The 18,800-nt window shown below is 33.2% G+C and overlaps 1 protein-coding gene across 2 annotated transcripts in view; it reads left to right on the top strand.

Annotated features, from left to right (window-relative positions):
* Window positions 1-18,800, top strand: part of EPHA6 (EPH receptor A6) — an 836,036-nt gene that overhangs the window by 735,479 nt on the left and 81,757 nt on the right. The window contains exons 7-8 of one of the 2 annotated variants that reach the window (XM_045557625.1): window positions 2,656-2,865; window positions 6,717-6,839. In XM_045557625.1, coding sequence (XP_045413581.1) covers window positions 2,656-2,865; window positions 6,717-6,839 — 333 coding nt within the window. Of the gene's footprint in view, window positions 1-2,655; window positions 2,866-6,716; window positions 6,840-18,800 lie in introns of those variants that run through there. The other variant, XM_045557615.1, reaches the window with a different exon arrangement.

The raw sequence follows: 18,800 nt of genomic DNA, 5'->3' as shown, positions 1-18,800 counted from the left end.
GAGAAAGATTCTTTTCATACATCAAAATCTCATTTTTTAGATTCTTTTCATACATAAAAATCTCATTTTTTTAATGATAGCATTTATTGATATTAGAACTCTGATTATCATATGATTAATATGAAAGCAATTAATCAAAATATCTTCAAATGTTGATGACAAAAATATTCAAAATAATTAATTAAAAATAACTTGCATTATATCCAAAAAGTAGAAGTAACCCAAATGTCCAGCAACTGATTGATGAATGTAAACAAAAGGAATAGAAACTTACTCAGCAATAAAAAGACTAAGATAGTGATACATAGTACAATGTGGGCAAACCTTGAAAACATACTAAGTGAAAGAATACAATCACAAAAGACCATATATTATATGATTCCATTTAAGAGATATACAAAATAGGAAAATCTATAGAGATAGAAAATAGATTAGTGGTGGTTTAGGATGTTGGGGGGGATTGGGGAGCAATGGGGAGTGATTGCTAGTGAGTATGGAGTTTCTTCTGTGAGTGATGAAAAGTTCTAAAATTGACTTTGGTGATGGCTGTACAGTTCTGTGAATACTCTAAAAACAATTGAATTGTATGCTTTAAAAAGATGAATTTATGGTATGTTAATTATATCTCAATAAAGCTGTTAAAAAGTAATTTGGTGCTTTGTGCTACCCTCAGAATAGACATAAAATTAAATTTCAACCTGGTCTTAAGTAATTATTTTTCTTTATTCATATAGGAGCTTATGTTGACAATTTTTCAGGAAAGTAAGAGGAGAATTTTCTGACTCATGTTAACATTATAAAAACTACACATAATAATAATAATGACAAGGATTTGTTAAATAATAACTGTTACTAAAATAAGTCAGAATCTGTGCTGTATATCTTATGTGTGCTTCTCCCTACAATTCTGAGTTAGATGATTCTATTTCCATCTCACATATAAGTAAACTGAGGTACTCTTTAGTTTTCAGGGGGCCCATTAACACTTCCTGCTACTTAGAAATTCTGCTTGACTAGAACTTATGATACAAGGCAACTTCACTTTTGTAAAGGTAAAACAGAAACCTTTTTAAATTTAGTGTAATTCATCCCAGGCCAAAAGAATTTATGTTTTCAATTCTACTCAAAGGTTTTGAGATTCCTAATAGAGGAGAGGTATGTGAGTACATGATAGAAGATGTAGACTTCATCTAATAATGTACTGTCTAAAAAGATGGATTAGAAACATAAAGAGCTAATAACACCAAAGATTTTCTTTGCTAGGTTGTCTTTTACACATTAATTATACAGAAGAGCTTGCTTAAATGGATACTCTTACGGTAAGAGTGTTTATTTTAGGAGAGTATACTTTTCCTTACTCTGCACTTAAGTTAGGAGATATTATCACAGAGCTATCAGGGAGATAAGTTGATATAGTAAGAGAAAGTTTATTTCATTTGTAGTATAAGCTTATTCATTTGTCTGAACAATGAATCATCATTGTATAGGAAACTATGTCACTATGACAGATACGGTCAGATCATCCCTGTGATTGAGTTATGCTATGGTTTGCAATCAGATGTGTGTTCATGAAAACTGCTTTAAGTTGGAAAAATTTTAAGATACTCTTACTTGTGCTTCTCCTATACAGCATAAGCTAATATACCCTATAGTCTCTTACAGATATTCATTTTTAAAATCAGTCATAAATAAATTTTGCCTGATACATAAAAACAACTTGAGAATTTTTCTATAACTCCATTAAAGTCAACAGTAACTAAATAAATAGAACAATATACATTATTTTCAAACTTAAGAATTTTTATTTCATTTTTTCTGATTTAAGAGATACTATTTGTATCTGGTCTCACTGGTGCATACATTTTGCACAGATGACAATTAGATTATTTTTACTCTTTTTTTTAAAAAAAACAAACATTATTTTAAAATCAAGGTGGAGGGAACAAGATGGGATTTACTACTATATACCAATATCGTGCCTTGCTCATTATTCATATTATTTAATTTAATATGCCCTAACCAAAAGCTAAAATAGTCCCATTTTCAATCAGTTGCCACCAGCTTCTTTTGTATTTTCCCTATATAACAAAACAAAGAAAAAGGAAAAATCTAGTTATTTTCTGTTTGCTTGTGTTTTTTTCTTTCTCTTGCAGTTTCTTTAAACTTTTGCTTGTGCCATCATATTTTCTTTCCCTTGAGTGACCTGGCCTGACTCCCATTTTTCACAGTGTCTCTAGTTACCACACAGGTTCCATCAATCCTAGGTTTTGCTGCCCTTCTGCCCGCGTGTATGGCTGGTTCAAAGCTCACAACTATGGAAAGTAGATTCTTCTTTCTTGGTAGCCTTCGCTCTTACTTCATTTGACTTTAGTTCCTTCCTATTACCTAAAGTTTTTCACATCATTTTTTCTGGCAGTTAATTTGGTTGCCTCTTTTCTGTCCTTTGTTCAGTTCTCCTTCATCATTTCCAGCTAGATTTTCCCTTCCCTTTGTAAGTCAAATTCTTACATTTCTTTATGAAAATTGTAAATGGTCATCAAACTTGATGCTTGTCTTCAATGGAGCCAGCAAATTAAATTTAAGGATCTTATTTAATGCATACGTATACACACTGCATTCGAATAAATCAAATTAAACGATGTGACTCTCTTGCAGAAACACGATGGCCACTTCACAGTCATCCAGCTGGTCGGCATGCTCCGCGGCATCGCGTCGGGCATGAAGTATCTTTCTGACATGGGTTACGTGCACCGGGACCTGGCGGCTCGGAATATATTGGTCAATAGCAACCTAGTATGCAAAGTTTCTGATTTTGGTCTCTCTCGAGTGCTAGAAGATGATCCAGAAGCTGCTTATACAACTACTGTAAGTTATACGCCCTTTCTCAATATAATTTACTTTTATTGTTTTTAGTGTTATTGGAGTAATTCTGTTTTCATTTTCCCAGTGTTCTGCTTTCATTTATCATTTTGCTAATTTTACATCATTATTTAATCGGGAAGTATTTGCCTTATCTGAGTCCCTAGTTAAAAAAATTTGAAACTTATATTTGACTGTTTTCTTTCTTTCATGTGCTGGGACTTTAATATCACACTTGAGGTACATCTCATGACTGCCCTCACAACAGACTTGTCTTTGCCTGAAGAATTCTTGTTGCTTCAATAATTATTTATGTTATATAGAGTTCAATAGACATATAGTGCAATCCATTACTAACTCAATGATAGTAATTTAGTGATTATGAAATGATTTGTTTTTCAAATGTTATGGAATGATCTGATCATATCTTAAAATGAACAGCATAGGTTTCTCTGGAGATATGTAAGTATACGCTATACCTTTTTCTAAATGATACTTGAGGAAAATGTGAGCAGGAATAAAAGTTTACAACTGTAGAACAAAACTATCATCTGTCAATTACATAATCTCAATTCATCACATGAACAGTTTAAATATTTCTGAATGCCCTAAGCCAATTCATTTCATTGATCTCTTTGGTTATTGTTTTGAGAAATTCAATCTCAAAGTCTCTGTAGAGTTATCTTAAAACTATTATTTGTAAAATTATATTATATCCTGTTATTTTTTAAACAAAGTCTCACTATTAACTTATTTGAAAATCAGTTTCAATGAAAAAATAAGTCAATAAAACTATTCAAGATGTTTTTATTCTGTTCCTTTTCTAACTTTACATATTATTTTGAAAGATGCAGCTCCATTATTTAGTTCCTTTTTATTTCATTTTCTATGAGATTTTTTGAAACTTTGCTGTATTCAATTACTCCAGAATAGATGAAGGTTTAATACTATGAATAGAATATTTTATACCCTTACTCTATTTGCTTTGTAGAAATGCTCTATATTAATTCATCAATGATTTTTTCACAATTTCTTCAACAAAGAAATATAGTTCTAAGGCAAATAATTTAATCTCTCATTTTCCAATATATAAAGTAGCACTATCTATTGATCTTTTAATTTGACCAGGAAAACTTCATAAAAAGTCTATCAATTCTGAAAATGATTTGTTTATTTTAGAAAAAGCATTTTGACTCCATTTTTAATTGAAAAATATCATAACTATTTTTATTTTTCTCAAGGTCTTTATTTTCCTCTCTTTTATTTTTATAAATGTATAACTTAAAACAACTTTTGGAGTTATAGAACAATGCATATAAAATTTTTCTATTTAGCACATTATTTCCAACAGTGGAGAATAGTGTTTAAAATTATTTTATATATTATAAATTATAACATTTATAAAAATTGCAACAAATCAATCTGCAAAAAGACTAAAATAGGAAATAACTACTAGACTCCTTGGCTGTAAGCCTATATAGAAATCCCTTATAAAATAATATTTTAACTGCCTTTTAAAATGGGAAGCTAGCAATCAAATTTAAGATAGTAATAAAATTGGTAGGTAACTTAAATTATTTTATATATATATATATATGTTTGTCAGATCAAATTTGACATCTAGACTCTAGGCATTTTCTGTCTTGTGTCGTTATAGAGACTAAGAGGCCTAAAATAGGGCTGTTTTAAATTTAGATCAGACTGCAGGATTAAATAGCAAATTAGGTAACCAGAATATTAACACTCCAAAAAGTACCTGTGAAAAGCTACAGATTATGTCTTGATTAAGAAATAAATCTCTGAATTTAAGAGGTATCAATTAAATGGCATATAATGTAATCAAGTTATATTTTTTTAAAGTCTTACTGCTCAGAGGACTCACTTTATAATGAACATGGACATTCAAGACTTAAAATAGCAAAGTTCTTGCCTTCAAAGATGTTATGCTTTGACAGGGTAGACAAACTAATGCATCCTTGCAATTCAGTGCATTAAGCAATGTTACTGAGGTAGGAAGAAGGCGTCACAAAAAGACAAAATGTGAGCCAAGTCTTAGAAGATTTCATTAGGCTGACAGTTGGAGGAAAGGTAGTCCAGACAGAGGAAGGAGAAAGAGAAAAGTCATGGAAATCCAGAGAAGTAAATGGGCATCTTAATGGTAGTGTGGGGCCAAGAACAGTGGAGGGCCCAAGTTTTTCAGAAGTAATTGTGAAGGTACCTGAGTGGTACTCCAAGAAATCTGAGGGTTTTTTAAATTTTTTTTAATAGCAACTGAAGACAGATATTGACTTATTTAAATAGGGGAATAACAAAAATGAAAGTATGTCTTAGAACAGCTGTCCCCAACCTTTTTGGCACCAGAGACTGGTTTGATGGAAGACAATTTTTCTACAGACGGTGGGTGGGGAGGTATGAGAATGCGGTTTGGAATGATTCAAGGGCATTACATTTATTGAGCAGTCAAACCTCTCTGCTAATGATAATCTGTATTTGCAGCCACTCCCCAGTGCTAGCATCACTGCCTCAGCTCCACCCAGATCATCAGGCATTAGATTTTCATAACAAGCATGCAACATAGATCCCTCACATGCACAGTTTACAGTAGAGTTCACACTTCTATGAGAATCTGATGCTGCCGCTGATCTGACAGGAGGCAGAGCTTATGTGATAATATGAGCAATGGGAAATGGCTGTATATACAGATGAAGCTTCAGGGGCTAGCCTGTTGCTCACCTCCTGCTCTGCGCCCTGGTTCCTAACAGGCCACAGATTTGTACCGGTCCACAGCCCAGGGTTGGAGACTGCAGTCTTAGAAGATATTATTGATAACAGTGTGAAGAAAGGAAGGAAGTATTGAAGGACACGAGGACTTGGTAACAGGGAGAGCAGTTAGGCATTATTTCTATAGATTGGAAAGGCCACCTGGCTTTAACTAGGGCAATGGTGGTTGGCATAAAGAGGAGGGGAGAGAATTAAAAATCACTGTGAACATATAGTTTATAAGGTTTGATAACTAATTAGCTACAAATTGTAAGGAAGAAGGAGAATTTAAAGATGACATTAATGTTTTTAGATTAAACAACTGGTGGAATGGAGATGCCATTAATCAAGACAGAGGATCCCTGTTAGAGATGCCCTGGCTGATGGCATTAGATTATAAAGCAAAATTATAACCAAAGTTCACAGATACTCTGTCTCTGAGTCATCAAGATAATGCTGAATGAGCATCAGCATGCCGTTGACACTTTGTAGAAAACTTTTAGAGCTTTATATGAATGTATTCAGCTCCCAAACACTCTTTATATTTCCTGTTAAAAGGAATTATATAGTTAGAAAACTTTACTGCCTAGTGAAGCGATACCTCAACTCAAGCATATTCTGTATAATAAAATACATGGAAATAATGATCATTTATATGAAAATGATTCTTTGTTTTATAAAAGTATCTACATGAAAATAACTTTAAAGAGCAAGCTCCCTTGATATGTCTTTAAAAATATGATTCAATTTTTTAGAAGTTGTATCTATATATAACTATCTTGGAACACGTCTTATACCTTAGATGATTTTGATTTTTCTCTTGCTGTGTAAATATAATTGCTATTTCCTTGTTATTTGTAAATGTTTTTAAATTATGCATCAGCAAGAGTTTGGAGGAGAGGGAGCTTGTGAGGGTTTAAGAACAAGAAGACATTGTGGATAAAGGTTGAGTTTTTTGGCATACTTTTATTTTTTTTGTAATCTTCAAGGGAAAAAATATCTTTAGAACAGTGTGCTACATGGAAGCTATCCTTTTCTAATCAAAATAGGGGCAGAATAGATAGACATTTTCTGTTACGATGACTTTGCCAATTTAGGGAACCACATACCGCAACCAACAGCAATCAGAGCTGGTTAAAGAAGACAGGCTGGAAAGACAGAGTGAGCAGAGTGAGCCCAGCGCTGTCAATGGTACTGGACTGGTCCACATGTGCAGATAAGGAGAATGGCCATGAGAACCGGAGTGGCCAGACCAGAACAGATGTGACAAGAGAGATTACCCTCCAACAATGACTGAGTCCTTTAGAGCCCTATTCAAAAGTCATATACATGTAATATATGGCAGTGTTATCTACATTATAAAATGCACTAAAGAGAAGGATATTTACAACTAAATATAAGTAGAAATTCTAATATTTCTTCCTACAACTTGAGTGTTTTGTGTGCCCTGCTCTATGGCTAAGACACATTCATTCATTGTGTGCTTGACATAGTTTATTATAGCGGTGGCATATTTCAGGCCCTATTCTTTGGAGGGCCAATTGTGAAGCAGTTTCACTAGTTGCCAATCCCAAGAGAAGATTCCCACTCTGTGGAGAATAGCAAAGATCAAAAGATCATCACTATGCTAAGCACTACAAACAGGAGTCCATACACTTATGCCCACTGCATCCTGAGCCACTACGTAGGTCCACCATGCATCAGTTACCTATTTGTCTGAATCCAGTAAGTCAGAATATAGTCACACAAGTTATTTGAAGTAGGTTTGTTACTTACAGATAGTCCACAAGGGACAGAAGTCTTGGGTCCATTGTGAATGCATCTCCCAAGGCTCAAGAAAGCTACCCAGGGTGGATGAGTCTTGATGCACATGCCCTACTTTTCACCACAGCTGGGGGACTCTGCAAGACAGCCCACCCTGGGTTATGTACCTGAGAGGCCACAGAACACACTGGACAAAGCTTTGAAGAACATCCTGCTTCCAGGGAGAGAGGAACAAAGCTTGGACTGTTCTGGGCAGTTTTACTCCTGAATTCAAGATGTGACATTCCTGAGAATGGACAGGAACAAAATCCAGGCATTTTAGACAGTTCCACCCTATATAAGGGTATTACATTCCCAACATATTCTACAGTTCCTCTAGGTAATTACAAACAAGAAAGGGAGGAGAACTGAGTCTGTCCAAGACCACACAAAGAACTGTCCTGCACCAATAACCAAAAATAACTAGGTTGTTGAGAAGAGATAAATGGCTACACAGGGACAGGACTAAGAATAACCAAATACAGCATATGATAAGACTCGCATATGTGCAAACACCAAGGGTGAACAATGCATCATGAAAGGCAACAAGAGTAAGACAAGATTTTTCTGGTAAAGCATTTAAGCCCTGTGCTAAAGTACATCAAGCCTTTGAAAAGAGACCTTAAGAACTGGTAATGACATGAAAACCAAGAAATATACATTGTGGATCAAAAATAGAAGGAAAAAAATAGGATCTAGATGAGAACTGAGGTCTTGCTCTTACAAGCTTACCAAGCACTTAGGAGAGACTGGTAAGTGCTTATGACCCACATTTAGCAATGCATATATAATTAGTGTTATTTGGCTAAATTAATCTGCATAAAAGTTACTGACAGGATTGTTTTCATTGAATTACATGCTCTTCTGTCTGCTTATAATTCAGGTACTAAGAAATCACTTCCTTTTCTGAACTGACACACATTCACATGGACAACTGTTTTATAACCAGTTCCAGAGGAGGGACTGACTCTTTCATTTATACATTGCTAGGCAACCCAGTCTTAAACTTACATTGAAAATGCTAAGCCTTTTTGGTCTCAATTATGGAAATGAGATCCTGTTTACCTAAAAAGAACATTAAAAGATATATTATGGCTCACACTCATCTGTTTTAAGAGATAAGTTTTATTTAAAATATAATGGCAGTTAATGTTCAGATTTTTTAAAAATCATTATGAGTAAATTCTATCTTATATTTTAAAGATCAAAGCAAAATAGAAGAATCATTTTATTGCAATACCTGTTAAAAACTTTGTGAAGCCTTGATTTTAATTTTGAATTGCATTCATTTTGTGTTATCCATGGCAAATTTTGTTTTTTTTTCTTTGACAGCAGCAATTGCACATAAGTATTTTCTTTGTTGAAATACAGAGCCTCATTACTGACAACACATAATCTGCATAATTACAGTTCTGTTAACATCTTAATTCTATTTACTTTGCATTCATAGGACCTCTTCCAAGCTCCAACACTTAACCTCCCCTGTTCCACATAAAATATGAAAAAAGTCAAATCTCCTATCAGTCTAAGAAGGCACAGCCTATACCCAACATGGAGATAATTACAACAAATAATGAAGCAGCATTAAGGGGACATACTTAATGCATAAAATTAGGGGGAGGTCTTCCTTTGCATAATTCAAGCATTTATGAATTAGAGTGATTTTCCTGAAGTGAACTTTTAAATCTTGAGACATGTCCAGTTTCAAGAATATTTTTTAATACAAGTCAGATAAAAATTATTCTAGATCCTTTACTATTCTCTCTTTAAGTGTTTTAATTTAACACAAGTAGTTGAGATTTGCCTGAAGATCATGTTTAACCTTTTAGGAAAACATACTCAGAATTTTCACTCATTTTGTCTCTTTTAAATTAATGGTATAAAAATTTATGCAATGAGAAAAAAAGTTTAACACTTTCAACTAAAATTATACAATAATCAATGCACTGAATAAAAGGACTTGCACAGAGAAATGTTTCTGATTTCTTCGATGTTGAAGAATAAAATTTTATCCTTTGAAATCTTACCATGGGATTCTCTGTTGATCAAGTCATTGGTGTGGCTGGTACTGTGCTAAGATACAACATGTAATAAAATGTATAGCTTACTCTAAGTCTACTCTAGTTCAACCAGGGCCAAGCTGAAGAATGACTTTAATTTTTGTTTGAGGCTTAGCCGAGCTAAAAATGGAGGGGGGGTTGACAGCTTTGGGTGCAAAGGCAGGCCCTTAGGAAGAAGACCATGAAAACTGCTAGCGTGCAAAAAGCTACATAGAGCAGCATAAATAGAATATAAGGACAGGCTCCTGTACAGAATTTGCTTAAAAATTCAAGTAAAGGAAATGGCAGTTTCTTTTAGGCAAAACTAAATTCAGCAGCATGAGTGTAAAGAAAAGAAGTGAGAAAAATAGCAATGTTATCAGAATGCTATAATGTGAAGATTTAAATAACTTCTTGTTCAGTAAAAAAGATCATGAATAAATAAACTTTGAAAGAGTAAAAAACAATAAAATCTAGGCTGGATGAACCAAATTCATCATCAAGAAAGGAGCTATGCCATTTAGGAAAAACAACAAAATGACTTTTCACCAAAAAAAAAAAAAAAAAGTTCTCACTGGACAGATAGTATGATCATAGTCAATCAAAATCAGTCAAGTATGTAGATCATTATAATTAGATGAAGAGGAAGTAATCAATGGACCAATACTAGAATTTCCTAAATTTAAAGGGAAAAAAAGTACTCTTGAACAAGCAAGTTTTGATGGATTAATTCATGAAAAGTCTGACAGGTTTTATTTACCTTTTTCAATATAAATATTTTGCAAAAGAAATTCTAATGATTTAGTGTATAAAAGGTATATCCTCAGAGTTAGTGGTCTCTACACCTTAAGTCTATATGTCAGAAAGCAATTCCACAGCAATGGAGATGAAAGAACAACAAGGCTTAACAAACCAGAGAAAACATGTGCTAAATGCAAAGAGTCTTCTCTAATAACTGTTCCAGGAATGAACACCGCATATACCAGCTGGAATCACAGGCTGAGAGATCCAAAATCCTAATGGTACTTGTCTGAGATGGTGGTATCAAAGGGCACTAAACGTCTATGAAATATATTACTTGGGTGAATTGAAAACAGCAGATCTTAAGCATAACATGGAAATGGAAATCAATAACACCAAAGGAAATTACTATCTACAGAATTATTTCCTGAAAAGCCTTCATCTCTGAAGCTTGGGAAACAATGGTTTATGATAATTACAGAGCTCTTTGTAGCAAAGCACCTAGAAAAGATTAACATACACAGGAAAAAATGACATAAAAAGCTCCATCAGAAATTGTGAAGATAGAGGGATCCATCTGGCTCAGTCATACATACTATTAAGAAGTCAAGCCAAGCTTTGAAACAACCTCTATCTTTTATTTGTACAAAGCCTGTACAAAAGGAAAGAAAGAAACCCTTAAGTGTAATCCTTTTGTCTCTCCAATATGTATTTTTTTACAAAAGACCTTAGACCTCGTAAGGCATTATTTAATATAAGAGAACCCTGAGAAACTCTTTTCAGCACTCAAGATCTGGCATATGACTTACAAGTAGTTGTTTTATTTTGTTTCTGTCTAAGGTAATATACCTTTGATATTTGTGGAGAGCAAGAGATTTATCTTTTATGTTTTTGAAAGGTTTCCAACAGCTACAATAATACACTAACTACTTAATGGCTGCTTAATTAATTACTGGTAATAAAACCAATAAGAAACAGGTAGAAAGAAAGTGATTGCAACTAAAAGTACAAAGTACATTGTCTTCAGTGAAATTACATTCATTTCTTCTCTGATATCACTGATAATCACAACTCATCAAATGAGTAAGCCTAAAACAATCTTTAATATATTCTAAACAGGTGAAAATTTATCAATAGAAAGTAACAAATGTAGCAAATGTTAAAGCATTTACCACCATGGGTTAGGCTATTCACAAGCAGAGGAGAAAATTCACAAGCACAGGGGAAAATCTCTGAAAGCATTCTACCAAATGCTTTGAGTACAAAAAGATGCCTATAGCCTGGATAAAATCTAAGATGGATGATTAATAAAATAACATATTTTAGTACCTACAAACATCTGAAATACATCTAGTTCTTCTAACTTAAATGCTGATCAATGAGAAATAATCAAATGCCAGTCACAGTTCTCAAGATGTTTGGCATACACACCCTGATGATTAACCAAGAATCACAGGAAATACCAACAGCTATTTGTTTTTGTGTTAGCAACATCCAACACTGTCCAATTCAGAGTTACTCTCCCAGCTCCCAGTGATTTTAAAATAAACCCAGACTAAATTTACTTACTGGGAAAGATCAATCACCAGATGTCTAGCAAGCAGAGAGTACAATGTCATTGGCTCATCTTGCTTGTGCAGAAAAAGAGACAAAATAGGACAATGTATGCAAACCTGCTGACTTTAGACCTAGAGTTTCAAAGGTACCAACAAAGGAAATAAAGTCATTACTAATGTTTAATTACTAATTTCATCTCTAATGTCAAAAGGATGCTATATTCCTGTGACAAAAAAACTGGAAAGAAAAATATAAGAAGTACTAGATAAATTACATTTGAAACCTCCGTAAGAAAACAAAAATCAATAAATTGGGTAATGAAGACAAAAGTGATTAGAGTCTCAACAAAATAAAAAATAGACAAATGAGATTGCATCAAACTAAAAAGCTTCTGAACAACAAAGGAAACAATCAACAAAATAAAAAGGTAACCTACAGAATAGGAAAAATATTTACAAACCTCATATCTGATAAGGAGTTAATATCCAAAATATATAAAGAACTCATACAGTTCAATAGCAAAAATAAAAATAATTATAATAACCTCATTTAAAAATAAGCAAAGGACCTGAATATACATTTCTCAAAAGAAGACATACAAATGGCCAATAGGTGTAAGAAAAGGCACTCAGCATCAGTAATCATCAGGGAAATGCAAATAAAACTACAATAAGATATCGCCTCACACCTGTTAGAATTGCTGTTTTCAAAAAACCAAAAGATAACAAGTATTGGTATGGATATAAGGAAAAGTGAATGCTTGCACACTGTATGTGGTAATAATAAATTAGTACAGCTATTATGGAAAACAGTATGAAGATTTCTCAAAAAATTAAAAACAGAGCTACCATATGATCTAGCAAGTCCACTTCTAGGTATATAACCAAAGGAAATGAAATTAGCATCTCCAAGAGATATCTATACTCCTATGTTTACTACAGCATTATTTACAATAGCCAAGACACAGAAACAAAATGAATGCACGCATAAAGAACATGTGGAATATTATTGAGCCTTTAAAAAGAAGAAATCCTACAATTATTGACAACATGGATGAACCTGGAAGACATTATGCTAAGTGAAATAATCCAGACTCAGAAAGACAAATACTGTACGATCTCATTTATATGTGGAATCTAAAATAGTCAATCTCACAGAAGCAGAGTGTGAAATGGTAGTCGCCAGGGGCTGAGGGGAGAGGAGAATGGGAAGATGTTAGTTAAAGGGTGCAAAGTGTCAGTTAGGATAAATACGTTCTGTAGATCTAATGTCCAGCATAGTGACTGTTGTTAACAATACTGTATTGTACACTTGAAATTTGCTAAGAAAGTAGATCATAAGTGTTCTCACCAGAAATTTTTTTAAAAAAAGGTAACTAGGTGAAGTGATGGTTGTTAATTAGTTTGATTGTGGTGATCATTTCACCATATATATCAAAACATCAAGTTGTACAATTTAAATATGTATAATTTTTATTCTTCACTTATATCTCAGTAAAGCTGAAAAAATGCTAGAGTCTGGGGAGAAGAGAGACATTAAATTATCATGCTATTGAATATTTAATTACACCGTGCAATTTTATATAACATATGTGTATTGGTGCCTACCTGTGTCAGACACTTTTCTGGTCATTGGAGATATTCCAGTAAACAAGCTTTTCTCATGCACTTTACAGTCTTGAGTATGGCAAAAATAAAGGTAATTTTAAAAAGAAAAAAAGATATTCTCAGTGAGATAAATACTGGAAATATATAATAAAAAATAAAAAACAGAAATGAGTCAGTACCTTAGAAGGCATGGCCAGGAAATGCTTCTTTGCTAAGGTGATGTTTGAAATGAGACCTGAAAATTACAAGGGTACCAGCCAAGAAAATATCTGAAATCAGAATGTTCTAAGATGAGGAAAAAACAAATATAGCTCATAAGGTGAGAACAAGGTTGGCATATTTTGGAACTAGGAATGAGGCCAGGATGGGAGACACACTGAGAAGCAGGGGAGAGTGGTAAGGAAATAAGGACAGAGGGCTCAGATCCTATAGGAATTCAAAGGTTGTGGAAAGGAGTAGAAATTATATTCTATTTATAAGGGAGGCCATTGGAAGATTTTAATCAGAAGATGATATAATAAGATTTGTGTTTTTAAGAGCTCACTTTGGGTGATATGTGGAGAATGATTTGCAGAGGGACAGGAAGAGAACAAAGAGATCCATTTGCACCACCCTGGACAGGAAATGATGGTGCTTGGTATAGGCTGGTAATTGAAAAAATGAAGAGTGGTGGAGAGACTTGGGCTATCTTGTGCCTGGAAATTATACACGCACACGCACACACACACATACACACACACATAATGTGTTGTTTTTAAAGATAAGGAAATTGAGGCCCAAAGAAATTAAGTGATATACACAAGTCACATGGTTACTCCATGGGAAACTATGTATTTCCCACTGCAAATTCTCTTCTATCGTATGCAAAGTCCTTTTATCTCTCACCTCTGAGACCCTTGCAGAAGGCAGTGGACAGCAGTACTTGAAAGTCTTTGAAGGCTAAGAAACAAAGAGAAATATCTTTTAGTCTCTGGCGATACATATTACAAATGCAAACATATCTCAGAATTTTTTTAATTTTGTTTTTCAAATTTTGAAAGTTATTCTACAATAATATTTTAATGCTATGTTAAGGGAAAGAAAACAATATATGTTATAAAAAATAGAGAAGGAAATAGTTCCTGACAGACTTCCAATATATGCCTCTGATCGGTATATTTAAAATTTCTTCTCCCTTGTATTAGTAGTTTGTTTTAATGAGACTTATTTATTTAATCAAAAGCATAGCTGAAGGTCATTTCACTGGGCAACATTTATTTTTAAATGAAAAATAAAGATACTAAGGAAATGAACATTACTATTACTGATTTTTTTTAATGGAATTCTGGGCAGTATTCCAAGAAACCTCAGATTCTTCCAGAGTTTCAAATTCAATACCTATTCCTCATTGTCACCACAGGGCTTACCATTAAGCTCCACAATCATCAACTTTTCCAGGCCTATAAATTATCATTAGGAGATCCAAACTAGAGAAAGCACTACAGAATCTCAAAGTGTGCATTTTAGAGATAAAATACTGAATTCCAAGCATGATAGAAATTTATCAGTATCCTTATTATGAAATAAAGACCTTTTTTCCCCATTTACTGTATTTTCCCACCTGGCTATTCCTTGGTTGGTTTGGGTGAGCTATTTACTGATCGTGTTTTCATAGGTCAAATATTTGCAGGCATGGTTCATTACAGGAAAGCAAAAGAAAACCACTGATAAAATGACTGAAAAGAGCTATTCCCCAGTCTCTCCTTTGGGCCTCTTTCTCTTTGCAAGGAACACCTCTGAATGTATCCATGATCCATCAATATTTTCATACATACATATCGTGCCTTGTTTGCATTAACATAAATGCACAAAGTTTTACCATACCTACTTTTGTTTCTTTAAACCTGCAATAAGAACAGGATATTATCATAAAGCATGTACATTATTCAGTTGTTTAACCATGCTCTTAATCATTGTGTAATATGTGTCACAAATAAGTAGCTGCTAAATGAATTATATATAAAGATAATGTTTTCTAGAATACTCTTGCGTGTATATATTGCATAATTTAGGTCCTAACACATTCTGGTCCTCACTCTCTTCTTTTTATAGAAATTGAATCATTACCTGGTTCTTTTTAGTGGTTCAAAAGTTTGTTTTTCATACATGCTATAAAAGTAAAATTCTTTAATGGAAGCCAACATTTTAAATTTAAATGTTATAGCATATATTTTTCTAAAGACTCAGGTTTTTTGTAGGAAAGTTTTCTGGCTGTGGTTCTTAGTTAAGGTGAAGATACATTTGCTTTTAAAAATAATTGACACTAAAGGAAAAGCAGAAATTCAATAGAACCGAGTTGCATTCTTATATAAAGTAGCAACTAACAAAGAAGTCAAGGAGTAAGCTATTTTACACCCTTCTCTGCACCCCATCCTCTCTAGGTTTCATAATTGAGGCATTTCAGTAGCCCAATATGGACGTGGAGTCATTAAGTAATGAATAAAACACTGTAGAAATAATATGGTAGAAAAATAATGGGTTTTAAATTGGAGCTCTGATTTTAATCTCATTTTGGCCACCATTCAGTGAACAAACATGGGTCACTGATTTAAAATCATTATGCCTCAGTTTCCACATCTTAAATAGAATTAATAAATCTTGTTGCTCTGTACAGGAATATTATAAGAAACAACAAGATAATAATTTAAAGTATGAGTCCTAGCCACTATTGAGACTAACGGTATATGAATCACCTAAGACACTTATTTAAGATGAAGATTCCGAATTTTAGCCCCAAAGATTCATTTTCATTCAGTAGGTCTGAGGAAAGAGTAGCAAGATATGATCTGGAAATCTGGGTTTTTAATAAACATGCAATTGATTGTGAAACAGGTTATCTTAGGGCTCCATCTTGATTAACTGCTCTAATACAATTTAGACACATATGCAATTGTTTCCCCCTCCAGCCTTACACATCATTAGATAAGACAAAAGTCACAAGCAGGTAAAAGATTTGTCCATACAGTGGGAAAGGAGATGGGAGAGGAGGAGATGGGAGTGGATGATTGGAAGCTAGAGTTGTTCTACTTACACTAATAAGAACATACTGCATAATAAAAATTAATAACTTCCCTGACATTATTCTTGGTGTTATGCTATACTATCTAGCCCATGTATTTTTTTTTCAGTTTTGAATAGAAGATAGTTTTTAGTGTAAAACATACTTCATAATAAAGGGTGAAATTGTTAGCCCTGATGTTTTCTTCTTGTTACCTTTGATGAATTCAGTATTTTCTACTTTGCTACCTTCTTTTTGCAGTTTCTTCTTCTTAAGATATCTGTGATAATCATTTTTCTCCAGTAGTGACTGATGTAAAAGTGTATGCCCCTCCCTGGGAACTTATTGAAGGCCTATAAAATTTTGTGAAAATGCTTTAAGCTATTATATAACTATAACCTGTGACCAAAACATGAAAACTTTTCTCAGACACCGAAGTTATTCAGTTGCCTCAGGTGCTGAATTTTATATCAGAGTCTTAAAACAATTACATATTTTCAAATCATGTCATTGAACGTTTAATATCTCTAAAGTTGCTGGTGTTTTAAGGTACGTGGAAATGATTAGATTTTGTTTGAACTCCATATACCTTATGGGAAATAGAAGAAACTGCTGGAATTGCAGTTTCCAGAGTTTTTTGGTCAAGAATATCCCTCTGGTTCTAAAACGAAATTCATTCTCAACATTAGAAACTACAGTAGTCAGACGATCACTTTAGAAAAACTGTACAAACCAAAGGGAAAAAAAAGACATAAAAGCATGATAAAACAAGATCTTCATAAAATCATCATCAAACCATGCTACCAAAGGCTCATAGTGCATTTATTAATACATAGGTGTGCCCTCTTGTGGTGAATGCATGGGACATAATACATTTGGAAAGGTTTCTGAAAATCAAAGAGCAATTTTGTTTTTCTTAGTTTAATATTGTCTGAGAAGATACACATTTTAAAGAATCCTGATAAATGAGGATTTTACTTACATGGTATGTTTATTAAAACTTAATGACCCTGAACTATTTACCCAGAGAGGAAGGAGAAGAGGAAACTGATTGTCTCCTAATATTTAGCTGAGAAGCTTCCCAGATTTAAATTGGGATTCCAGTAATGGACTTTAAATTTATTCATTCAGTGTTTTCATCTATAAAACTTAAGCTATAATTAGAAACATAACCCCAGTGAAAAGATCAAATGTAAAATGAGAAAAAGGAATTGTTAAAATAAGTGAAAGAAGCATGTGTTTAGAACAAATCAGATGGAAGAAAGAAAGGAGTAGAGAGAAACATGGAAAAGAAAATAAAACATGCAGACTTTTCAGTGACATTTTAAAATGCCAATGCTAAATTTTCTTGCATATGAATGAAACTAATAGTTTTGAGAACATTGAAGAGACCATGAAAACTTCCCACAGGACAAGAGGGCAACCATGATTTCAAAGACAGATGTGAGGCAGTGAGAGCATCTACAAATTTGGCCTCAGTAGCTTACATCAAATTGTCCTCTACTTTATAATCTAATTGATACACATAGGGAAAAAATACAGATCTATAAAAAACCAACAACTTGATTAAACCCTAACTAATAAAGAGAGAAACAGTAAAAGATTAAATCTGAAGAGAATATTAAAATATAAACTATACCAAAGTGAATTTTCTCTTATACTGGGAAAATTACTAGAAGTGATAACAATAATTTTGTTATTGCAGGCACCACTTTGAAAAATAAGTGGTATTTATTTTATGGGTATATTTTCTCAACCTCATGGATATGTTTTCACATTAATTTACCTATTAGATGTGAGAATGGTTATATGTTAGTGAATTTGAATAAAACAATTTTCAATGATTTTCTTGCATTACCATAGACTTTATACTGAGTTTAGAACACATTTGTTGAAGTAAGAGCCTCCCACCCTACCACCACCATTACAATTTGTTTAAATATTGGAAATAGCCCAGAAAAATATAAGGCATCTTAGCACCTTGGAAGATCATACAGGAAACTATTTGTAGATGGTCATTTTTCTTTTCTGGAAACAGGAATATAAGGAAATCTCAAGAATAGATCAGTATATTTTCTGTGATATTTTAAATTCTGTTTCTTCCTAAATATTCCTATGGGTTTTTTTATTCCTACTTTTGAATATCCATAAAACATTGACAGGAAGAGGATTATAATAACAATCATATATAATATCATTCATTATACTCCCTTTGGTATTTTGTGCTGTCCTCCTGATTTTTTTTAATATCACTATATATGCATTTTTGCTAGCTTTCTAGCTTTCAATTTATAAGGCTAATCTAGGTCACATTTCTACCAATATCATTTCTAATAAGAGTTTTTAAAAACTCATCATGACCTGCTACTCCCTAGATTGTAGCCATCCTGCCATTCA

Source organism: Lemur catta, chromosome 1 (genome assembly GCF_020740605.2).
Source record: "Lemur catta isolate mLemCat1 chromosome 1, mLemCat1.pri, whole genome shotgun sequence".
In the NCBI taxonomy this organism is placed as follows: Eukaryota; Metazoa; Chordata; class Mammalia; order Primates; family Lemuridae; genus Lemur; species Lemur catta.
This window is presented reverse-complemented; position numbering and strand designations above follow the sequence as displayed.